Raw genomic sequence first — 21,041 nt, 5'->3', positions numbered from 1 at the left:
CACACACACACACACATCACACACACACACACACTCACACACACACACTCATACACACTCACACACACTCATACACACACACACACACTCACACACACACTCATACACACACACACACACACACACACTCACACACACACACACACACACACACACTCACACACACTCACACACACTCACACACACACACACACACACACACACACACACAAAGACAAACAAGCAGAAAGAACAGAAAAAAAATAGAAAGCTAGTTTATTTGTTGTTGTTTTTTAATAAAAAGACGAATAGATAAAGTGGAGTTAGAGTAGTACACTAGAGGTCGAGGGTCAGATGTAGACGGAGCAGACGTGTTCCTGAAGATGATGGAGGAACAGATGATGAAGTCGTGAGAGTGAAGCTGTGTCTCTTCGAGATGAACACTGATGAGACGTTCTGTTCAGAACACGAGCTTCTCGATCCACACACGTCTGAAGAGACGAGACGAGACGAGCTGTTACTGATGAACAGACGTGTGTTCTTTCTGCTCGTTAAATATTCATCTAGCAGTGACATGTTTGATTAATTGTAGAGCTGTATTGTATTGTACGTATTGAACTATAATGTTTTCAGATGTGTTACTGTTGTGATTAGTAATTAATTGGTTATTCTTTATTAGTCATAGTTCACACGTAGTTCTAAATGAGGATATTTTTGTTGAGCAATTATCGAATAGCTAATTAATAACTACTCTTATCTTAAACCTGCCATTACTTTCATATTAGTTAGTATGATTGAGTTCAGTGTTAATGTTGAACAGTTACTTCCTGTTTAACTCGTTAACAACAGAGCATTATTCTGAAGTGTAACTCAATTATAACATTCACACACCGCATACAGACAGAACATGTGTGTGTGTGTGTGTGTGTGTGTGTGTGTGTGTGTGTGTGTGTGTGTGTGTGTGTGTGTGTGAGGTTAATGTGCTGATATTGTGCTGTAGGTGGTTTGCTGCTTTTCTCAGCTGTGAACGGAAACCACAGAGAAAAATACCAGAAACAAAACGGTAACTAATAATAAAGAGACAAAGACAGATGATTAAAACACACACACACACACACTCACACACACACACACACACTAACACACACACACTCTCACACACACACACACGCGCACACACACACACACACACACTCACACACACACTCTCACACACACACACACACACTCTCACACACACATACACACGCGCACACACACACTCACACACTCACACACACACACACACTCACACACACACACACTCACACACATTTGTAAAGGTCTTCACTGTGGTATTACTGTAGAAACAGATTTCTGTCTGGTTGAGTTTAGTGTTGAACTGGAGTTGATCAGGTTTGTGAAGAGCATGTAAACGTGTAAAGTGAGTTTTGGAGTGAGAAAGAGTTGATGTCAACTGAAAGATGATTTCACTGAATGTATTCTGTGTCAAAGTGATGAGAAATGATCCAGTGTTTATCCACACAGAAGCTGCTCGAAGAGTTTTAATAAATCTGAGCTGAGTGTTGAGAAACAGAGATTGAGGAAACTCAAATTCTTTAAAGAATTTTATTATAAAGAGTCTTTAATGAGCACAGCACAGCTAATAGTAAAGACAGATTCATGTATCTAAAGCATCAAGTGAAGAACGTCTACATTTCCAGGATCATGAATCAGAAGAAGTGACGGAGGAATGAAGATGAAGCGCTGGTTAGACGGACTGCTTGTTCTTCTGTCTGCGCTGCGGCTGTAGAGCGCTGTACTCATCTGAACGCATGTTCAGAGGCTAAACAACACACAAACACACACTACATCATCACAAGCACATGCCAGAATCACACGGATCACACACGACACACAGATGATTACCAACATCAACGATCCGCTCCCAACCAGAAATCATGAGCTTTCACATGATCTTCACCTTGACGAGAGTCGCTCTTACAATAGTACTGGTTATTATATGTGTGTGTGTGTGTGTGTGTGCGTGTGTGTGTGTGTGTGTGTATGTATACACACACATACATATATCACTGGCCAAAATTAAATAATACTGTTACACGTGTACATAATGTTTCAATTCTCAGTCCAGCAGCTGCTAAAGGAAAATCATGATTATAATTATTTATATTTATTTATTTATTTCCTGTATGCATCTATGGGTATATCTGACATTTCTATATTAGTTCTATATTTACATAAGTTCTAATATATAAATAAATGTTCCGATGTTAAACTATTCTCTTTGTTGTCGTAATGCTTTGGTGATACACCGTGTGTAGTATTTGTTTGTTATGCCAATTAGAATTGAATTATATGTGAAAATGTATTTTTATTTTTATTATTAAGTGTAAAGTATTTAGATTTATGTTTTATGTTTCTATTAATATTAGTAATATTCTATTAATGTTAGTAAGTTTTTCGACCCAATACTATTTTCAGATTTTTTTTTTAAACTGAAAAGACAAATAATGATGTGACTGTCGATAGAATAAAATGATTTGAGACCATTCTTCAGAAAACGGAATGAAACCCTAATAAATTACTTTTGTTATTATTATTATTATTATCATATTTAAATTTTTTACACTGTATTTGTCTGAACAGTACATAACATCAGATGCCGGTTTGAAAACCGCTGACAAACACTATAAATGAACAGCACAGAATTAGATGAGTATGATTATCTGTTATCACTGATCAGAGTACAGTAGAGTACAGTAGAGTACAGGAGAGTACAGTAGAGTAGGCGAGGTGTTTGTCTGTCTGGCGCACCTGGTACGTGTCTCCTGCCGAGCGGCTGGGATTCTCGATCAGATTGATTCTGTCTGAGGCTGAAGACACAAACACAGATGAACGACTGACTCCTGAGTCACCGCTGATCTTGACCTGATCGAGAACATCACACACCTTTATTCCCCTGATAACTGCCTCTGGGTCTGGGCTGAGCGCAGATGCTGTAAAACACCCATCCGATCAGAACCGTCATTACGATATTAGCCACCAGAACCGAGACCAGAGCCCCCATGTCCAGCTGCACCAGATTCTCAGCATCTGCAGGGACACACACACACACACACACAGAGAGAGAGGGAGAGAGAGACAGACACACACACACAGAGAAACATCACAAACACACAGACACACACACACACACATCATACACACACACAGAGAGAGAGAGAGAGAGACAGACACACACACACACACACACACAGAGAGAGAGAGACAGACACACACACACACACAGAGAAACATCACAAACACACAGAGACACACACACACACACACATCATACACACACACAGAGAGACACACAGACACACACACACATTATAAAAGTATTCATAACGCACATTATAATGAATTATATATTTTCCTAAATAACTGTAAGCAAGGTTAAAATGTATTATAATTTCTTGTTACATATAAATCATGTTATAATGTGATTATGTGACAGAGAATAGAAACTGTAATATATTATAAGTGTGGCTGCAAATATTCATGAGATCATTCTAAAGTGCATTTAAGACAATTCCTTTAAACCTTACTTTATACGTAATATGATGAAGTATTTGACACTAAATATCTCGTAATGAATGATGTGTAAAGTGTTTTATCAGCTAAAGATATGTCTGATAATTCATCTGTGTGAGCTTCACATGAACCCAGAGGTCACTGCTGGTCAGTGCGGGTCAGATCTCGTAGCTTTGACTCACTCAGGATCTTCACTCGGGCAGTGGGACAGTTGCTTTCGTAACTACACTTAGCTGATGTACATGTGTAGAGTCCAGACGATCCATAATCCATCTTTATTGTACTTTGATCCTCATAAAATGTACCACCAGCACATGTCAGATTCATGTTTGTCTTGTCAATCGTGATTTCTGTTGTTTCTGTTGTCTCTGAACCATCTACAAAGTTAAGATTAGATCAGATCATACAGAATATATCTAATTAAGATCCAAACACTAATATGATTCTGGAGAAAGACTCTTACCTTGTGATCTCACAGCCGTCAGCAGACAGAAGAACACAAACACTCGTCTGGACATCTCTTTCTCCTCTCAATCTGCTGGTATTAGTTTTATTATTATTAATCCTTCGCTCTCTCTCTTCTCTTCTCTCTCTTCTCTTCTCTCTCTTCTCTTCTCTTCTCTCTCTTCTCGTCTGTGAATAAACAGATGAATCTGCAGCTGATGAGTCTGTCCTCCATTTTCTGGTGTGAGTTTTGGAAACGCCATCATCTCAAACATCAGCTTCATCTTCGACTAACTACCTTCAGATAAATCTCTATGAAACTATGACAAAACACACGGTTTCTAAAGTGTGCTTCTCGTGCTAACATGATAATGAAGAAGATTAGTAAAAAACTATCTCTGAAGCCTTCGCTGCGTCTCACTAAATGTGTTTCAGTTCATTCATGTTTGTTAACTTTTAACTTTTAAATCATTAACTAATTTTGGTTAATGTTAATTTTTGCATCTGCTAATACCAGTAACATCTGAAGCTCTATACATGAATGAGGATGAATTAACAGTGAACACATCTTCATAAATTCATTTTTATAAATGAACAACAAATTAAACCTTACTGTAAAAGAAACAGTAAAATCTAATTATACAGACTGAAAGAATGAGATGAACCCTACCTGGTTTGTGTCAGAAGGGTAAAGGACGAGGAGTTGGTTGAGACCTGAGCGCCTGAAGACGACTGAACAGAGACACACTGATGAACAGGAAGTCAGAAACCAGCAGACACCTACAGCTCGACTACATGAAGATCATCTCTGATAAATAATGAGCAATCCATGTCAGGAAATGATGCTCAGAAAGTCAAACTCAACCTAATATTAACTAGAGAAAAGCTGAACATAATTAATAAAACAATAAAAATAATAAACAGGCCAGAGCCGCTCATCAGTGCTGTAAATGATGTTCACCAGTCTCTCTCTCTCTCTCTGTGTGTGTGTGTGTGTGTGTGTGAGTGTGTGTGTGTTTTAATTATTTGCACTTAAATACAGTCGGAGATCAATGAGAGCAGAAAGAGCAGATGAAAGATCTACATTTGACTTCCGGCACAGAAACAGAAGACCACAAACACCTGCGAGAAAACAGAGCCTTCAACACACACTGAACTCTGAGCAACATCTGACACACACACACACACACACACACACACACACACACACACACACACACACACTCTCTCTCTCTCTCTCTCACACACACACACACACACAAATCAAACACAGCACTGAGCTCCACACACCTTATGTGCGATGGATATGATTTATTGAGGTATTTTCATCATATGACTGATACACAAGCAAAAGAAAAAATCATTTGAATAATTAAACAGTTGATGAGCACCATATTTTTTTGTGTGCAGATACCAGCACTCTTCATCTTTTTGTTCAACAGAAGAAAGGAGCTCCAGTGTGGAGCTGCAAGAGGAGAGTGACTGATGACGGAAGCGTCATTCTGGATCCGGAAGTGAACACTGCTTCAGACTCAGCTCAACTAGCGCCCTCTGCTGGAGGAGACACAATGACATGCTGTATGAAATATATTCATATTCACAGATTCATAACGGGCTTTACAAATATACTTACAGTAAATATATATACACATATGATCATAACACCTTATCAACAAAACTCTTGATCATCATCACAGTGAATTAGTGCAAATTACTAAGAAGGAAAACAAGCCTCTCATTGCCCTCTCTATAGACAATGCTTTCTCAGATCAGGGTATAATGATAATAATACAAAGTAAAATATTGATGGGGTGGCGAGAAGGGGGCAGGAATTTTTGAGGGGTGGCAACATATGGCAGACGTATATATACTGAATTTAGTCACAGTTATCACAGTTTGATGATAAATATATGTGCACACTACAAAAGGACACAGCTATCATTTACAAACTTAATCTCATGCAATCAATGTCTTGCATTTGAAACAGTTATAACAAACATTACAAACATATAAGGAATAAGTGACCATACCCCATAAGCACCACACACTCACTAATGCATACAGTATGCATCAACATGTCATTAAGAGCATTATAAAAGATTCAGTGTTATCAATATGTCAATTTATTATAAGAAACACAAGATTTTAACAGCCATTTCCAGCTGGGGAGACTCAACTGATTTTCTACAGTTTAGTGTTAATCATCATCTAACTCAACCAGTCAAGAGCTACATTTAGCCTTAGATGTTATATGAATATGGTCCTGAAGCATAGCTTTTATTAGCTGACAATAATAATAAATAAATAAACATTATAGGCACAAATAGTTTTATCAAATGAAATGGTGAAATCCTCTCATAGCGCGCTGACGTACACATGTGTAGCATACATCATGCATCAATATAGTGAAGAGCTGAAAACACCACGTGTGTGTGTGTGTGTGTGTGTGTGTGTGTGTAGTAGAGCACACATTCCCAGAGACGTGTATAACAACACCTTAAGGATTCCCATAAGCAGGATTTATTGTTGTGCCCCCCTTCCTCAAAAAAAAAAAAACTAATATAGGGTTGAAAAAATAACTTTAATCAAATAAAAAACTAAATGAATAAATTGTATTATTTACAAATCACAATTGTAGCTCTCGACATTTACCTGTGGCTATAACTTTATTATGACTCTAATTTATTTTATAGTCTCAAGCATTCAGAAATCATGCAAAAGGAAACTAAGCAGTTTTACTATGATAAAACCATGGTTTATTTTTGTAAGGGTTGTGATATGCACGTTTTTTGTTGAAGAAATTATAAAGCCTGTGTCATCTATAGCAAAAAGGTGTCCAAAAATGAAAGATGAAGTGAATATTTAGTTTATATATTTATATAGTCCTGTAAGTGTAACAGCAGCAATCACATGGCATTTGTAATAACATGTACATAAATTGTTTATTTTGTATTGGCCTACATTATGTATTTTAACAGTGTTATTATTAACCAATCATTATTGCCTCATTATTTTTTTATATAATGCATTTTAAGCCATTTTAAAGGCTATTGATGGCTTAGGTCTGTTGTTATAGCAACAACCACAACAAAAATATTACAGTATATTAATACTTTGTAAATTATTAGAGTTTAGGGATCGCGAATCATTTGAATCAGTTCGGGAGTTCAAAGCGGATTCGCGAATCATTTGAATCAGTTTTGGGATCGCGAATCATTTGAATCAGTTCGGGAGTTCGTAGCGGGATCGCGAATCATTTGAATCAGTTCGGGAGTTCGTAGCGGGATCACGAATCATTTGAGTCAGTTTGGGGATCGCGAATCATTTGAATCAGTTTTGGGATCGCGAATCATTTGAATCAGTTCGGGAGTTCGTAGCGGGTATGCGAATCATTTGAATCAGTTCAGGAGTTCGTAGCGGGATCGCGAATCATTTGAATCAGTTCGGGAGTTCGTAGCGGGATCGCGAATCATTTGAATCAGTTCGGGAGTTCGTAGCGGGATCGCGAATCATTTGAATCAGTTCGGGAGTTCGAAGCGGGATCGCGAATCATTTGAATCAGTTCGGGAGTTCGTAGCGGGATCGCGAATCATTTGAATCAGTTCGGGAGTTCGTAGCGGGATCGCCAATCATTTGAATCAGTTCGGGAGTTCGAAGCGGGATCGCGAATCATTTGAATCAGTTCGGGAGTTCGTAGCGGGATCGCAAATCATTTGAATCAGTTCGGGAGTTCGAAGCGGGATCACGAATCACGAACGATTCACGCTCGTAAATTTTCAAATTGGCCATAACCTTTAATTCGTTGCTGCCAACTGGGGTGGCAAGGCTTTCTTTTAGGGTGGCATTTGATTTCAGCAAGTGGAGAAGGAAGGAGTTCCAATATTCACCAGAGCTGACACAATGTTGAGTTAACACCTTGAAAGGGATCCCAGGTTCACGTGTTCACAAACACTCCGTGAAAACAGATGATTTTCCCCCCATCACACGGTTGCTTTGCTTCAGAATCTGTCCAGAGATGAAGCTCGTAACAATAACAAGCTACTTTTATACAAAGCATCTCTCTGTCTAACTTTGACTCGCGATGTGTGGAGGTTTTCTTAATGAAGGGTAATCTACAATGACTCAAAATCATCAGATCTGGAACCAGTTGAGTTTCAGCTGTAGAGCATCAGTCGATAAACACATGAAGCACACACACTCACTGTCATATTCTTTTCTTTATTTATATATATTTATTATTTCTCTCAGTTTATTTGGATTCTTTTTAACCATTGTTGTTGCACTTTAGTATTTTTTTCCAAAAACAGAAAGCAAAAAAAATAAAAAACCTGGAAGAAAGTGACAAAGCTCTGAAGGAAAAGAGAAGATGGACAGATGGAGGATGAGGAGGATGATGGCTCTCTTCATCAGACTCTCACACGATCACGTGACCGTCAGACTGAAGAAATCGTCCAATCACAGCGTTTGGGTTTAAACTCAGAGAGAGTCGGTCAGTACATCAGAACAGAAATAAAACTGTAAAATCAACAATATACAAAAACTATCCCAACAACATCCACAAAAAATAACCAATAAAGCTCTGAAACAGAAAAGATTGTCTGTGAGCAGTACAGGATCTGTCAGACTACCCACAATGCACCTGTGGACAGACGGATGGAGGGATGGAGTGAAGGAGGAGAGCAAGAAACCGGGAGGAGAAGCAAAACAAAAACCACAAAAACTGAAAGTGCAAAAGTCACCGTGAGGAAACAAACGCAGCTGTTCTCTCGCAACATAGCACGGTTTTAATAATAATCGTCATTTTTTAATAATGTCATAACCATAAAATGTATTTTACAGAAAACAAGAACAATAATGATCATAATTTCTACAGAACATTAGCCATAAAAATGTGTTAAAAATCAAAGCAGAGGTGAAGAGAGTGTAGAGCGAGTGAGAGTCGTCTGTGGATGGAGACCGGAATGATCCGCAGCAGCACAGGCTTCACGTCCAATACTTTGGGTTTGTGGTGTTTGGTTACGACGTGTGTGTGTGTGTGTGTTTATATAAGACTCTGTGTTTGCCTGCACCAGAGCGTCGCTATGGCAACGGTGGGAGGGGTTTGGGGTGGGGGGGGCGGATGATTATTGGGCTTCAGCCAATCGGAGACACTCCCAGCGGAAGAGGAAGCCGAGAGCTCCGCCCCCTGCGTGCAGGCCACACCCACGACACCCGACAGACAGACGATGAGGATTTGGCATGACAGCACAACACAGCAGACGATAAGAGCTTTATACAGCAAATACACCCCTGAGAGAGAAACACAAACACACGTTAAAGAGTCAGACGAACCGTGACCCGCTCACACGAGCACCAGCACATCATGATCTGATGATTATTAGAGTAACATCACTACAGTCAGTCATAACTAACTAACCCTAAATATTAAACACAGATCAATCAACTCCTCAAGAGTCAATCACACTTGTTTCTGCTCTGTGTCCTCCATCTGGCACACACGTGATCATCCAGAGGAACAGGAGAAACAGGTCTCTGATATTTTGAATTTAGACCGCAGTACTGATTTAGAACCACTAGCTGTCAGTATTACATACTGCACCTTTAAATCCAGATGGATTCTGATTGGCTGTTGATGTTTTTAATCTTTGATCAGCTGGAAATCATCATTCTGAAAGTGATTTCAATGATCTTGCTTCTCTGTGTCATCATCATTAAAGCGGAGATGTGAACTTTGCTTCTCTTCTAAATTTAGCATCATGTTTCAAATGATCTCTTTATGGTCATAATTCTTTCATTGTGTGTGAACGGGCTTTCAATAAGGTCTAATCACTTCTCAAAACACACAGAAATCATCATTGTGTGTGTGTGTGTGTGTGTGTGTCACCTGTGTTCACTAGACCCCGGCCTGCTCCACGCTGTACTGCAGATCCGGGGGTTTGTAGCTCAGCAGCATGTCACTGGTGCAGGAGGAAGGGAAGCACGCGGCGGGGTGAATGTCTGCCTCCACGTCACACACTAAACACACACACACAACACCGTCAGTGTGAGAGAGAACACGTGTGTGTGTGTCTGTAGTGTGCGTTTACACACCTGACCCCTCCCTCTGCTGCAGCTGCTGGCTTCCTGTCAGAGACGATTGGCTGAGGATGTCCGACATGCGGGCGGAGCTTAGCGCCTTGCCAGCCAATAAGCTCATTCCAGACATGGGCTCCGCCTGCTCCTACAGGAAGAAGAGGTCCAGAGGTCAACGCTGGAGCAGAGTCTCTCTCACACACACACACACACACGCATACACTCACTCTTACAAACACTCTCACACACACACACACACATACGTAAGCGTCGTCGCAGGTCTGGATGGTGTGGTGTCTCTGTAATGACGCTCGTGGTCTGTAAGTGTCTCTCTGTGCGGAGCGTGAGCTGTAGCCGTTGTGATCTCCCTCCATCACCGGACACTCTGCAGCATCAGCACACACCTCTGAGACACAACGACACACTCAACACCAGCAGCAGCGCAAACAACAACATCAACAGAAGAATACACACATTTCATTCATGTCATTTTGTCTTCAGCAATATTGTAAGCAAACACAAGAGAAGCAGAGAGTGAATGCTGCTGTACCTCTGTGCGGCGTGGAGCTGTGGATGTAGGCGTGTCTGTGTGTGGGGGAGGAGTATGGAGGCGTGCTGCCGAGGGGCGGAGCCAGCAGCTCGTGTCCCTCAGCGCAGGGGGCGGCGGCTTTGGCCAGCAGGCCCTCGTGATAGGCAGGCATCTCGTCATCCTCCTCCATGCTCTCAGAGTGAGGGAGGGGCGGGGCCGGGCACTCGGCAGGGGGCCTGATTTGGAGAAGGTGATGGTAGTGCTGTGTGGGCGGGGCTTGTGGAGGGGCAGGCTCTAAGGTCTCAGCAGCTTGGCCCAGTCGCTGCAGCAGAAGCATCTCCCCGTAGTCCTGTGGGTTGGTGGGCGGGGCCGTGGCAAGGGGCGGGGCCGGGCGGGGGCTCTGGCGCTTGAGCAGTGCGGCGAGGTCGTGCGGAGGCAGACGGGGGTCAGTGTGACCCGTGAGCGAGTGGCGTGGCGAGAGCAGCCCCTGCAGGGTGGGCGTGACGTGCTGCTGGGCCGGACGATACTCCAGCGGCGTGGGTGAGAGCAGAGCCTGCTGCAGTGCAGACGGATAGCCCTGATAGCCCTCCAGCCCCGGCACCTTCAGACACGCCCCCTGCAGGTAGGGGTTATAGGAGCCGATGACACCGCTCACAACTCCCTCGCCAAACATGTGCGGGTTAAACTGCTCGTATGCCGAAGTGTGGGAGCGACTCAAACTGCGACTGCAACACATTCAAAACACAAGAAAGACTGTGACTCTAATTAGATCTTTTTAGAAGTTGAATGTTGATTTCGTGTTGACTCATATACTGTCGTATGGGAGTATCTCTCAGTATTCACACAAATCACTTCCACGACAGATTAATTTAAATCATATACAAGCACTAAACATGCTGAACTGCATTTACACAAACATAAACAGCTCAGATTCAAATGTACAAGAACATAAAAACAATAAAATTTGATTCTTTTTATAACAAACAAAAAGCTCAAAAGAAATGGAAGGGGCACAACGATGGTGACATTAGAGCATCAGGTGTTTAGGGCGCTCGTGTCACCTGTGTGTCTCCGCGTTATCAGCGCTCAGCTGCTTCCCCAGAACTCTGTGAGTGGGCGTGGCTAGGAAACCCTGCCGCTGGGCTCCGCCCCCGAGCTCCACCTCCTGCACCTGAATGGTCACCTGCTGCTGCTGCTGTGAGCGGGCGGAGCCTGGCGGAGGCTGCTGATTGGACAGCGCCATGCGGGGGAGGCTGGTGGGGGGAGGGCTGGCGCTGGGAGACTGGTAGAGGGCGGAGCCATGCTGAAACTGAACCGCAGATGCCCCGCCTGTGGGAGGAGTTTAAGATGTGAACACCACGAGAGGCTCTGTAACTCACACGACAGATCCAGCTGACCCACACTGACCATGAGCCTGCATCATCCCCTGACCGCCCGGAGGAGGGCTCTGATTGGCTGGCCTGAAGAGGTGGTTGCTGGGATGTGTAGGAGGAGGACTGGAGGGCTGAATACGCAACCTGAGAGAGACAGAAGCACAACACTGAAGATATGAACATCTTTGTGTGTGTGTGTGTGTGTGTGTGTGTGTGAGAGTGAGTGAGTGAGTGTGTGTGTGTGTGAGTGTGTGTGTGTGTGTGTGTGTGTGTGTGTGTGTGTGTGTGTGTGTGTGTGTCAGTGAGTGTGTGTGTGTGTGTGTGGTCAGTGAGTGTGTGTGTGTGTGTGTGTGTGGTCAGTGAGTGTGTGTGTGTGTGTGTGTACCTCTGTAGCTGGTATGTCAGGTGACTGCTGGGCTGGTTTTCCCCATGTCCCAAAGACAGGGCCTGCAAACAGGAAGTCAACAATGTCATGACCCCTTTATACTTACAGTCAGGAGTGTGTGTGTGTATTTAGCCTTTCTGACTCCATCATCCACAAAAATATTCCTAGGCCTCTTGTTAATCTGCTACAATGACCAGTAAAACAGAGCATGCGTTTATTAAAATAAGTCGCTAAAATAGAATAGAAAGTAAATTTGATGATTCCAGCAGATCTGAATGCTCTTCCTGCTCTTCATGAATCTGTCGTTCACAGGATCAGTTTCAGTCTGATACAGTTCTAAAGCTTGGCATCACTAGAAAGATGTATACTTGTTATTATACATATGGCCATGGCGTTTAATGACTTTTCTTAGGTCTAGAAATCTAATTTTCTGCAGCGTGTGGTGTAGAGGAGACCTGTATCTGCTGGTAGAGGATGTGCTGCTGCTGTGTGTGCTCCATCAGACGTTCGTCCTGCGGAGCCGCGTACATCTTCTGAAGCTGCTCGCACTCCTGCACACACACACACACACACACACGTCACCCAGCGAGCACACGTCACATGACGAGGGTCACGCGTGTGCCTGCGCGTCCGCACCTGTTTGAGCTGTCGGATCAGGCTGTTGTTCTCCAGCTGGGTCTTGAAGGCTGGGATGGTGGCGGCTCCGTCTGAGAAGCGTCTGACGGGAGAGAAGCGCTCCATCGGCAGGTGAAGAGTGTTACAGTCTTTATACGACGGCCTGAGACACACAAACACTCTCCGTTAATGAGGAATAACTGTGACAGAGTCTGATCTGAAGCCACACTAACACACACACAACATCATCAGTGTGCTGCTTCAAACACACGTGCGCTCCGGAGGAACAAACACACAGGTTTCACTGGTTTAATTTAATCTTCTCAGTGAAACACACAACATGAACAAATTGACTGGACATCAGCTTCATGTTTCCTGCCGACCTTCTAGAGAGGAAACACACAAGTATTCGCTGCACTGAGGCTCTATGGGAAGCTCCTCCAGCTGCTTACTAACATTACTCCTGCAGTATAGTATGCACACAGATATACAGAGATAGAGACACAGAGAAACATCTTCAATGTTTCTGATCAGATGTGAACGGCAACATACAATATTCCACTGTGAACATCTCAGAGGTCAGAGGTCAAACCTAGCACCATGAGTTTAGGGACACCAACAGAGAAAACTCAGTCACCTTTGGATTTACAGCCAGAACCAGGGACAGATAAAAGAAGCTGCTTACAAGATCTTAATGACCAAGAGGTTGTATATGACATACAGAGAGTTACAAGAGTCCAGCCTGGAAGAGATAAGTGTGTGAATGACAACTTCGAGATCTTTTCGGGAGAGAAAATGTTTTACTTTCACAACAGATCTGAGGAGGAAGAAGCTACTCTTAACAACCGTGTTTACATGTTTGTCAAGTTGTGGTAATGAGTCGAATGGACCCCTAGATTTTTTACCTGAGGTTGTAAGTTATCACTAAGGGAGCATAACCTACTTGTAAGAGTAGTATTGAGTGCAACGGGGCCTAGCAGAAACAACTCAGTTTTGTCAGTGTTTAGATAAAAAAAATGATTAGCCATCCAAGCTCTCACTTCGTCAAATCTTAGTTTGTAAAGAAAAGTCGTTTTCAAGTTTGATTGGAAGGTAAAGTTGGAGGTCATCAGTGTAGCAATGATAGTTAATATTATATTTCTGGAGAATGGAGCCTGGGGAAGCATGTAGAGCGAGAACAATAAAGGGCTGAGAATAGAACCCTGTGGAACACCATAAGGGACGGGCACAGAAGGTGAGGCGAACAACCCCATATTTACTGAAAAAGGCCTACACTTTAAATAAGAGGTGAAGCACTGTAATGCCGTGCCTTGAACCCCTGCTACATACTGTAGTCGACTCGAAGATGTCATGGTCAATAGTCTCGAAGGCTGCTCTCAAATCTGACAGAATCAGAGTGACCCCGAATCAATGGACAACAAAAGATCCTTCATAACTTGAAGCAAGGCTGACTCTGTACTGGGAAATGAGTAAACTGTGCTTTCTCTAAAACCTTAGAAATAAATGGGAGTTTAGGGATCAACCGGTAGTTAATAAGAACAGATGGATCAAGGTGAGATATTTTTAACAGTGGCTGTACAGAAGCGTTTAAAGGACTCTGGGGAAACCCCACTAGTCAAAGAACTGTTTATGATCGGGTGAGAACGATCCATGTACGGAGGAGAGAGGAGAGATCTGACATCTGAACACCGTCTCGAGATCTGAGAGCTGGATCAAGAACTGAGTTTAGAGTTTTAGAAAATATCCGACAGACTTTCGATAGGTGGTTAGACAAGCTTTTAAAACTTGATAAGAAACCTGAAGCCCATCCTTCTTCCACCTGTGTTCAGGCCCAGGACGAGGACTAGATCTAGTGTTCTGCGTTCTAGGCTTCAATGGAGCAACAGTATTCAGTGCAGTAGGGGTAGGGTTGTGTGTATATAATATGTGTGTGTTACTGAGAATGTGTGTGTGTGTGTGTTCAGCCCTCACCGGCTGTGCTGCTCAGGGCTCCAGCCCCTCTGCCGGTTTCTCTGTGTTTCTGCCGAGAGCTCGGGGCCCGTGCCGTGTGTCGTGTGCCGCTTGGAACTGTTCGCCAAATACCTGAACCACAGGAAGCAGCACGGATCAGCGCTCTGATTGGCCGCCTCCAGCCTCCGGAGGGACACACACCCAATCGGCACACAGAATCAGAGCTCGCCCCACCGCTAGCTTTAGCAAAGCCATTAGACAAAAGCAAAGCCACAGAAGGGAAGTCTGCCATCGTTTGGCACGAGAGAGAGAGGTCAGAGGTCACTTTAGTAGCACTTTAAAAGAGGAACTCTGGAAGATTTAGAGTCGTTTTAAAAAGTGATGCTGATGGATAGACAGAGACAGAGAGAGACCCCCAGAGCTCAAAGCAGCGCTGCAGTGTTTAGTGTGTCCCTGAGAGAGACCCGCGGCTCCCAGCGCAGCACACACACACACACACACACAGCAGCTCACACACAGCAGCTCACACACACACAGCAGCTCACACACACACACACACACACAGCAGCTCACACACAGCAGCTCACACACACACACACACACACAGCAGCTCACACACAGCAGCTCACACACACACAGCAGCTCACACACACACACACACACACAGCAGCTCACACACACACACACAGCAGCTCACACACACACACACACACACACAGCAGCTCACACACAGCAGCTCACTCACACACAGCAGCTCACACACACACACACAGCAGCTCACACACACACACACACACACACAGCAGCTCACACACAGCAGCTCACTCACACACAGCAGCTCACACACACACACACACAGCAGCTCACACACACACACACACACACACACAGCAGCTCACACACAGCAGCTCACTCACACACAGCAGCTCACACACACACACACAGCAGCTCACACACACACACACACACACACACAGCAGCTCACACACACACAGCAGCTCACACACACACACACACAGCAGCTCACACACACACACACACACACACACACACACACACCCACACACACACACACACACACAGCAGCTCTCACACACACACACACAGAGCAGCTCACACACACACACACACACACACAGCAGCTCACACACAGCAGCTCACTCACACACAGCAGCTCACACACACACACACACAGCAGCTCACACACACACACACACACACACAGCAGCTCACACACAGCAGCTCACTCACACACAGCAGCTCACACACACACACACAGCAGCTCACACACACACACACACACACACACAGCAGCTCACACACAGCAGCTCACACACACACAGCAGCTCACACACACACACACACACAGCAGCTCACACACACACACACACACACACACACACACACAGCAGCTCTCACACACACACAGAGCAGCTCACACACACACACACACACACACAGCAGCTCACACACACACACACACACACACACACACACACACAGCAGCTCACACACACACACACACAGCAGCTCACACACACACACACACACACACACAGCAGCTCACACACAGCAGCTCACACACACACACACAGCAGCTCACACACAGCAGCTCACACACACACAGCAGCTCACACACACACACACACACACAGCAGCTCACACACACACACACACAGCAGCTCACACACACACACACAGCAGCTCACACACACACACACACACACACACAGCAGCTCACACACAGCAGCTCACTCACACACAGCAGCTCACACACACACACACACAGCAGCTCACACACACACACAGCAGCTCACACACAGCAGCTCACTCACACACAGCAGCTCACACACACACACACACAGCAGCTCACACACACACACACACACACACACAGCAGCTCACACACAGCAGCTCACACACACACAGCAGCTCACACACACACACACACACACACAGCAGCTCACACACACACACACACAGCAGCTCACACACACACACACACACACACACACACACACCCACACACACACACACACACACAGCAGCTCTCACACACACACACACAGAGCAGCTCACACACACACACACACACAGCAGCTCACACACAGCAGCTCACACACACACACACACACAGCAGCTCACACACAGCAGCTCACTCACACACAGCAGCTCACACACAGCAGCTCACACACACACAGCAGCTCACACACACACACACACACACACACAGCAGCTCACACACAGCAGCTCACTCACACACAGCAGCTCACACACACACACACACACACACACACAGCAGCTCACACACACACACACACACACAGCAGCTCACACACACACACACACACACAGCAGCTCACACACACACACACACACACACAGCAGCTCACACACACACACACACACACACACACACACACACACACAGCAGCTCACACACACACACACACACACAGCAGCTCACACACACACACAGCAGTTCACACACACACACAGCAGCTCACACACACACACAGCAGTTCACACACACACACACACAGCAGCTCACACACACACACACACAGCAGCTCACACACACACACACACACACAGCAGCTCACACACACACACACACACACACACAGCAGCTCACACACACACACACACACACAGCAGCTCACACACACACAGCAGCTCACACACACACACACACACACACACACACACACACACACAGCAGCTCACACACACACACACACAGCAGCTCACACACACACACACACACACACACAGCAGCTCACACACACACACACACAGCAGCTCACACACACACACACACAGCAGCTCACACACACACAGACACACAGCAGCTCTCACACACACACACACACACACACACACACACACACACACTGCTGTACCTCTGAACAGCCTCCGGATCAGGCTCAGCGTCGGACCCCTCCTCATCCACCGGAGTCACGGCTGGGATCGGATGCTGACGAACACAGAAACACGTCTCACATCATCACAGACCTCATCATACACTTCATTTATTCCATCTTCATTTTGATGAAGTCATATTGATTCTTAAATCCCCAGTTTGATCTTTTACCTTCACTGAAATCTAATAATCTTCACTGAAATAATCATGATCTTTGTGTTCTCTTATTTCTGATATGAAACAGATTCTGGATCAGTTTTATCACTAAAATCAATAATGACTGTGGTTTTGCTGCTCTTGAATGTGTGCTGACAGATGCTGCAGCGATCGTCTCGTCCTCTTTCCTACTAATTACAACATTTAACATGAATGAACATCTAAATCATGAATCAAGGAATCACTCAATCAGTGACTCAACCGCGAAAACACGTCAGTAAAACAGCTACAGAAGACCACATAACATCACATTTAAACATTCAATGACCACAAACCAGAGAAAAGAGAGTATTAGGATTACTATATCTCATTATATTGTGCGTCACCTGTTCTTTATTTAAAGTACGCTTGAATAAATCGATCAAGAAAACAGTTTAAATGTCTATTTCAACAACAAACAGTGATGGTCTCACCGGGCTGGTGACCAGCGGCGACTGACCGCGCGGTCTCTTCAACAGCTGCTGCGCGTGAAGCTGGATGTTGGCTCCTCCATCAGACGCCCGGCGGCCCAGAGGACCCATGCCATTCAGCAGCTGCAGGGTGGGCGGCTGCAGGAGAGACTGTTCCTGCACACATCACACATCAGGTGATCTCAGGGTCAGCCGGTGGCCCAGCTGATGTGTGTGTGTGTGTGTGTGTGTGTGTGTGCGCTTTACCTTGTACTCCAGCTGCTGCGTGGGCTGCAGGTTCGGGGTCGGCATCAGATGCATCTGTGCCAGGGTGGGCACCAGCGGAGGGAAGGGCGGCTGAGGGGCCACACGCGGAAACCCAGGAGCCAGTTTCTGAAGATCCTCCTGAAGCTCAGCCCTGACAAACACACACAACATCAGTGCTGGAGCAAGGTGGGAGGGCTCTAGAGTGAACTAGGAGGAGCTTGGTTTAGGTGGGAGGGGCCTAAGTAAAGTGGGAGGAGTTTAGAGTGAATTTGGAGGGTTTTGGGTTCAGTGGGAGAAGGTTAAGTTGCAGTGACTTGAGTTAAGTTTGAGGGGTTCAGAATGAACTGTTTAAACTGAAATGGGAGGGACTTCAAGCAGCTGGGAGGAGCTGGATTTACTGGGAGTGAACTGGGAGGGACTTGACTAAAATGGGAGGAGTTTAGAATGAACTGGGAGGGACATGCGTTAAATGGGAGGAGTTTATAGTGAACTAGGAGAAGTTTAGAGTGAACTGGGAGGGACTTGGATAAAATGGAAGATGTTAAGAGTAAATTAGCTGGGGCTCGAGTTTGGGAGGAGGAGTTTAATGTGGGAGGGACTTGAATTAGATGAGTTTAGTGTGAACTGGGAGGGACTTGTGGTAGGTAGGAGTGGTTTAGTGAATAGGGAGGGGCTTTAGGCACTGGCTGGGATGTGTGGTACCTGGGGTCAGGAACACCCACAGTGTGTCGTCTCATGGACAGGTATCGGGCCATCGCTTCTGGACTGGGCTCTTCTCCCTCATCACTGTCCAGAGCCATCGTCCCGTCCGTCTGAAACACACACACACACACACACACACACAGGGTCAAGAACAATCCGTCCTGCATCCTCACACTCATCCACTGTAAATCAGTACATTAGATTTATCCTCACTGATTGTGAGAGCAGAGAGCTGAGAGCAGTATGACGCTCACCTCGACGATCTGATTCTCAGGGTTTATGAGCTGAACCTGTGGAACCGTCATAACACTACTCTGATCCTGCTGGACACACACAAACACAGATCAGTCGGCTCCACGCTGGTCGAATACACTGATGGACTTATAGTTTAAGTTTTAGTTAAATTTTGTTTTAGTTAATGATAATAACCCTAGTGAAAGTGGTATTATTATAAACTAGATTTTCATCTTTTTGTTTTTAATCGAACATTTTAAATATAATCCAAATTCTGGATGCTCTGACTGAAACCAATTCCTTTTGTAAGTGAGTGATCACAAACAGAAAGATAATGACCATCAGAAGCCTGAGAAACACTAACACATAACCAGAATATAACACGATCCCCTTCCTCTAGAATCATCGTTAGTTCTGCAGAAGGCTCGGCTTCAACACAGAATGTAAATGAGGCACTCTGGAGCTCATGCATATTCCTCTTATCAGGAATCAAAGGTTGCTAACGGTAACAGCACACACCTGCACGGTGTTGAGTGGGTAAAGGGGGCGGGGCGTGGGCGGAGCCACACACAGGTTCTTGTGCCGCTTGAGTTTGTCAGACAGCAGGCTGTAGGTGGCGCTGTAGTGATCATATGCATCCGTGTGCAGAGACTGAGAGGAGAAACACAACCACATGAATGTTCCAGAAGAGCTGATCTGAATGAAGGAGGGGTGTGTGTGTGTGTGTGTGTGTGTGTGTGTGTGTGTCACCTGTAAGGTCCGCTCGCGTTCAAAGCCCATCCCTGACATGGCCATCAGAATCTGCTCGTTAATTAACTCTGTTTCTCTCTCCACCTTCACCTGCTCACATTCTGCTATCAGCTGACAGAGACACAGGCAAATCAGCAATCATTCTACACATCGAAAACTGTTTTAGGTTTTTAAGAACTGTGTTTTAGCGATTCTATGTGTGACTGACTCTGTCAAACTCAGGGTCGGGGTCTCCTTGTCTCATCCACTTGTTCTTACAGATCTGCTCCATTGAAAGCCGTCGACTGGGCTCCAGAATCAACATGTGTCTGATCAGATACTCACAGTCTGGAACACACAAACACACATCAGTCATGTGTCGTGGCTCCTTGAGAGAGTGTGTGTGTGTGTGTGTGTGTGTGTGTGTGTGTACCTGTGGACATGAAGAACGGGATCCGGAACTTTCCACTGAGGACTCGAGCGCGGAGGTTCTGTAAAGTGCTTCCATCAAACGGTAACGCACCACAGACCAGAACATACAACACCACACCCAAACTCTACAGAGAGAGAGAGAGACAGAGAGAGAGAGAGAGAGAGAGAGAGAGAGAGGGAGAGAGACAGAGAGAGAGGGAGAGAGAGAGAGAGAGAGGGAGGGAGA

General features: G+C 45.0%; 1 protein-coding gene across 4 annotated transcripts in view; it reads right to left on the bottom strand.

Annotated features, from left to right (window-relative positions):
- Positions 1-8,197: 8,197 nt before the first annotated feature.
- Positions 8,198-21,041, bottom strand: part of LOC128029127 (serine/threonine-protein kinase SIK3 homolog) — an 18,142-nt gene continuing 5,298 nt past the window's right edge. The window contains exons 6-25 of one of the 4 annotated variants that reach the window (XM_052616682.1): positions 20,817-20,940; positions 20,613-20,731; positions 20,405-20,515; positions 20,174-20,305; positions 19,675-19,740; positions 19,421-19,530; positions 18,719-18,869; positions 18,476-18,628; positions 17,827-17,900; positions 14,945-15,055; positions 12,995-13,136; positions 12,814-12,909; positions 12,359-12,420; positions 12,008-12,117; positions 11,662-11,929; positions 10,622-11,325; positions 10,335-10,477; positions 10,090-10,219; positions 9,884-10,014; positions 8,198-9,288 (exon numbers count right to left, since the gene is read on the bottom strand). In XM_052616682.1, coding sequence (XP_052472642.1) covers positions 9,893-10,014; positions 10,090-10,219; positions 10,335-10,477; positions 10,622-11,325; positions 11,662-11,929; positions 12,008-12,117; positions 12,359-12,420; positions 12,814-12,909; positions 12,995-13,136; positions 14,945-15,055; positions 17,827-17,900; positions 18,476-18,628; positions 18,719-18,869; positions 19,421-19,530; positions 19,675-19,740; positions 20,174-20,305; positions 20,405-20,515; positions 20,613-20,731; positions 20,817-20,940 — 2,928 coding nt within the window. In that variant the 3' untranslated portion in view covers positions 8,198-9,288; positions 9,884-9,892. Of the gene's footprint in view, positions 9,289-9,883; positions 10,015-10,089; positions 10,220-10,334; positions 10,478-10,621; positions 11,326-11,661; positions 11,930-11,979; positions 12,118-12,358; positions 12,421-12,813; positions 12,910-12,994; positions 13,137-14,944; positions 15,056-17,826; positions 17,901-18,475; positions 18,629-18,718; positions 18,870-19,420; positions 19,531-19,674; positions 19,744-20,173; positions 20,306-20,404; positions 20,516-20,612; positions 20,732-20,816; positions 20,941-21,041 lie in introns of all 4 variants that reach the window. The other 3 variants (XM_052616681.1, XM_052616684.1, XM_052616683.1) reach the window with 3 other exon arrangements.

Source organism: Carassius gibelio, chromosome A15, assembly GCF_023724105.1.
Source record: "Carassius gibelio isolate Cgi1373 ecotype wild population from Czech Republic chromosome A15, carGib1.2-hapl.c, whole genome shotgun sequence".
NCBI classification, from domain to species: domain Eukaryota; kingdom Metazoa; phylum Chordata; class Actinopteri; order Cypriniformes; family Cyprinidae; genus Carassius; species Carassius gibelio.
This window is presented reverse-complemented; position numbering and strand designations above follow the sequence as displayed.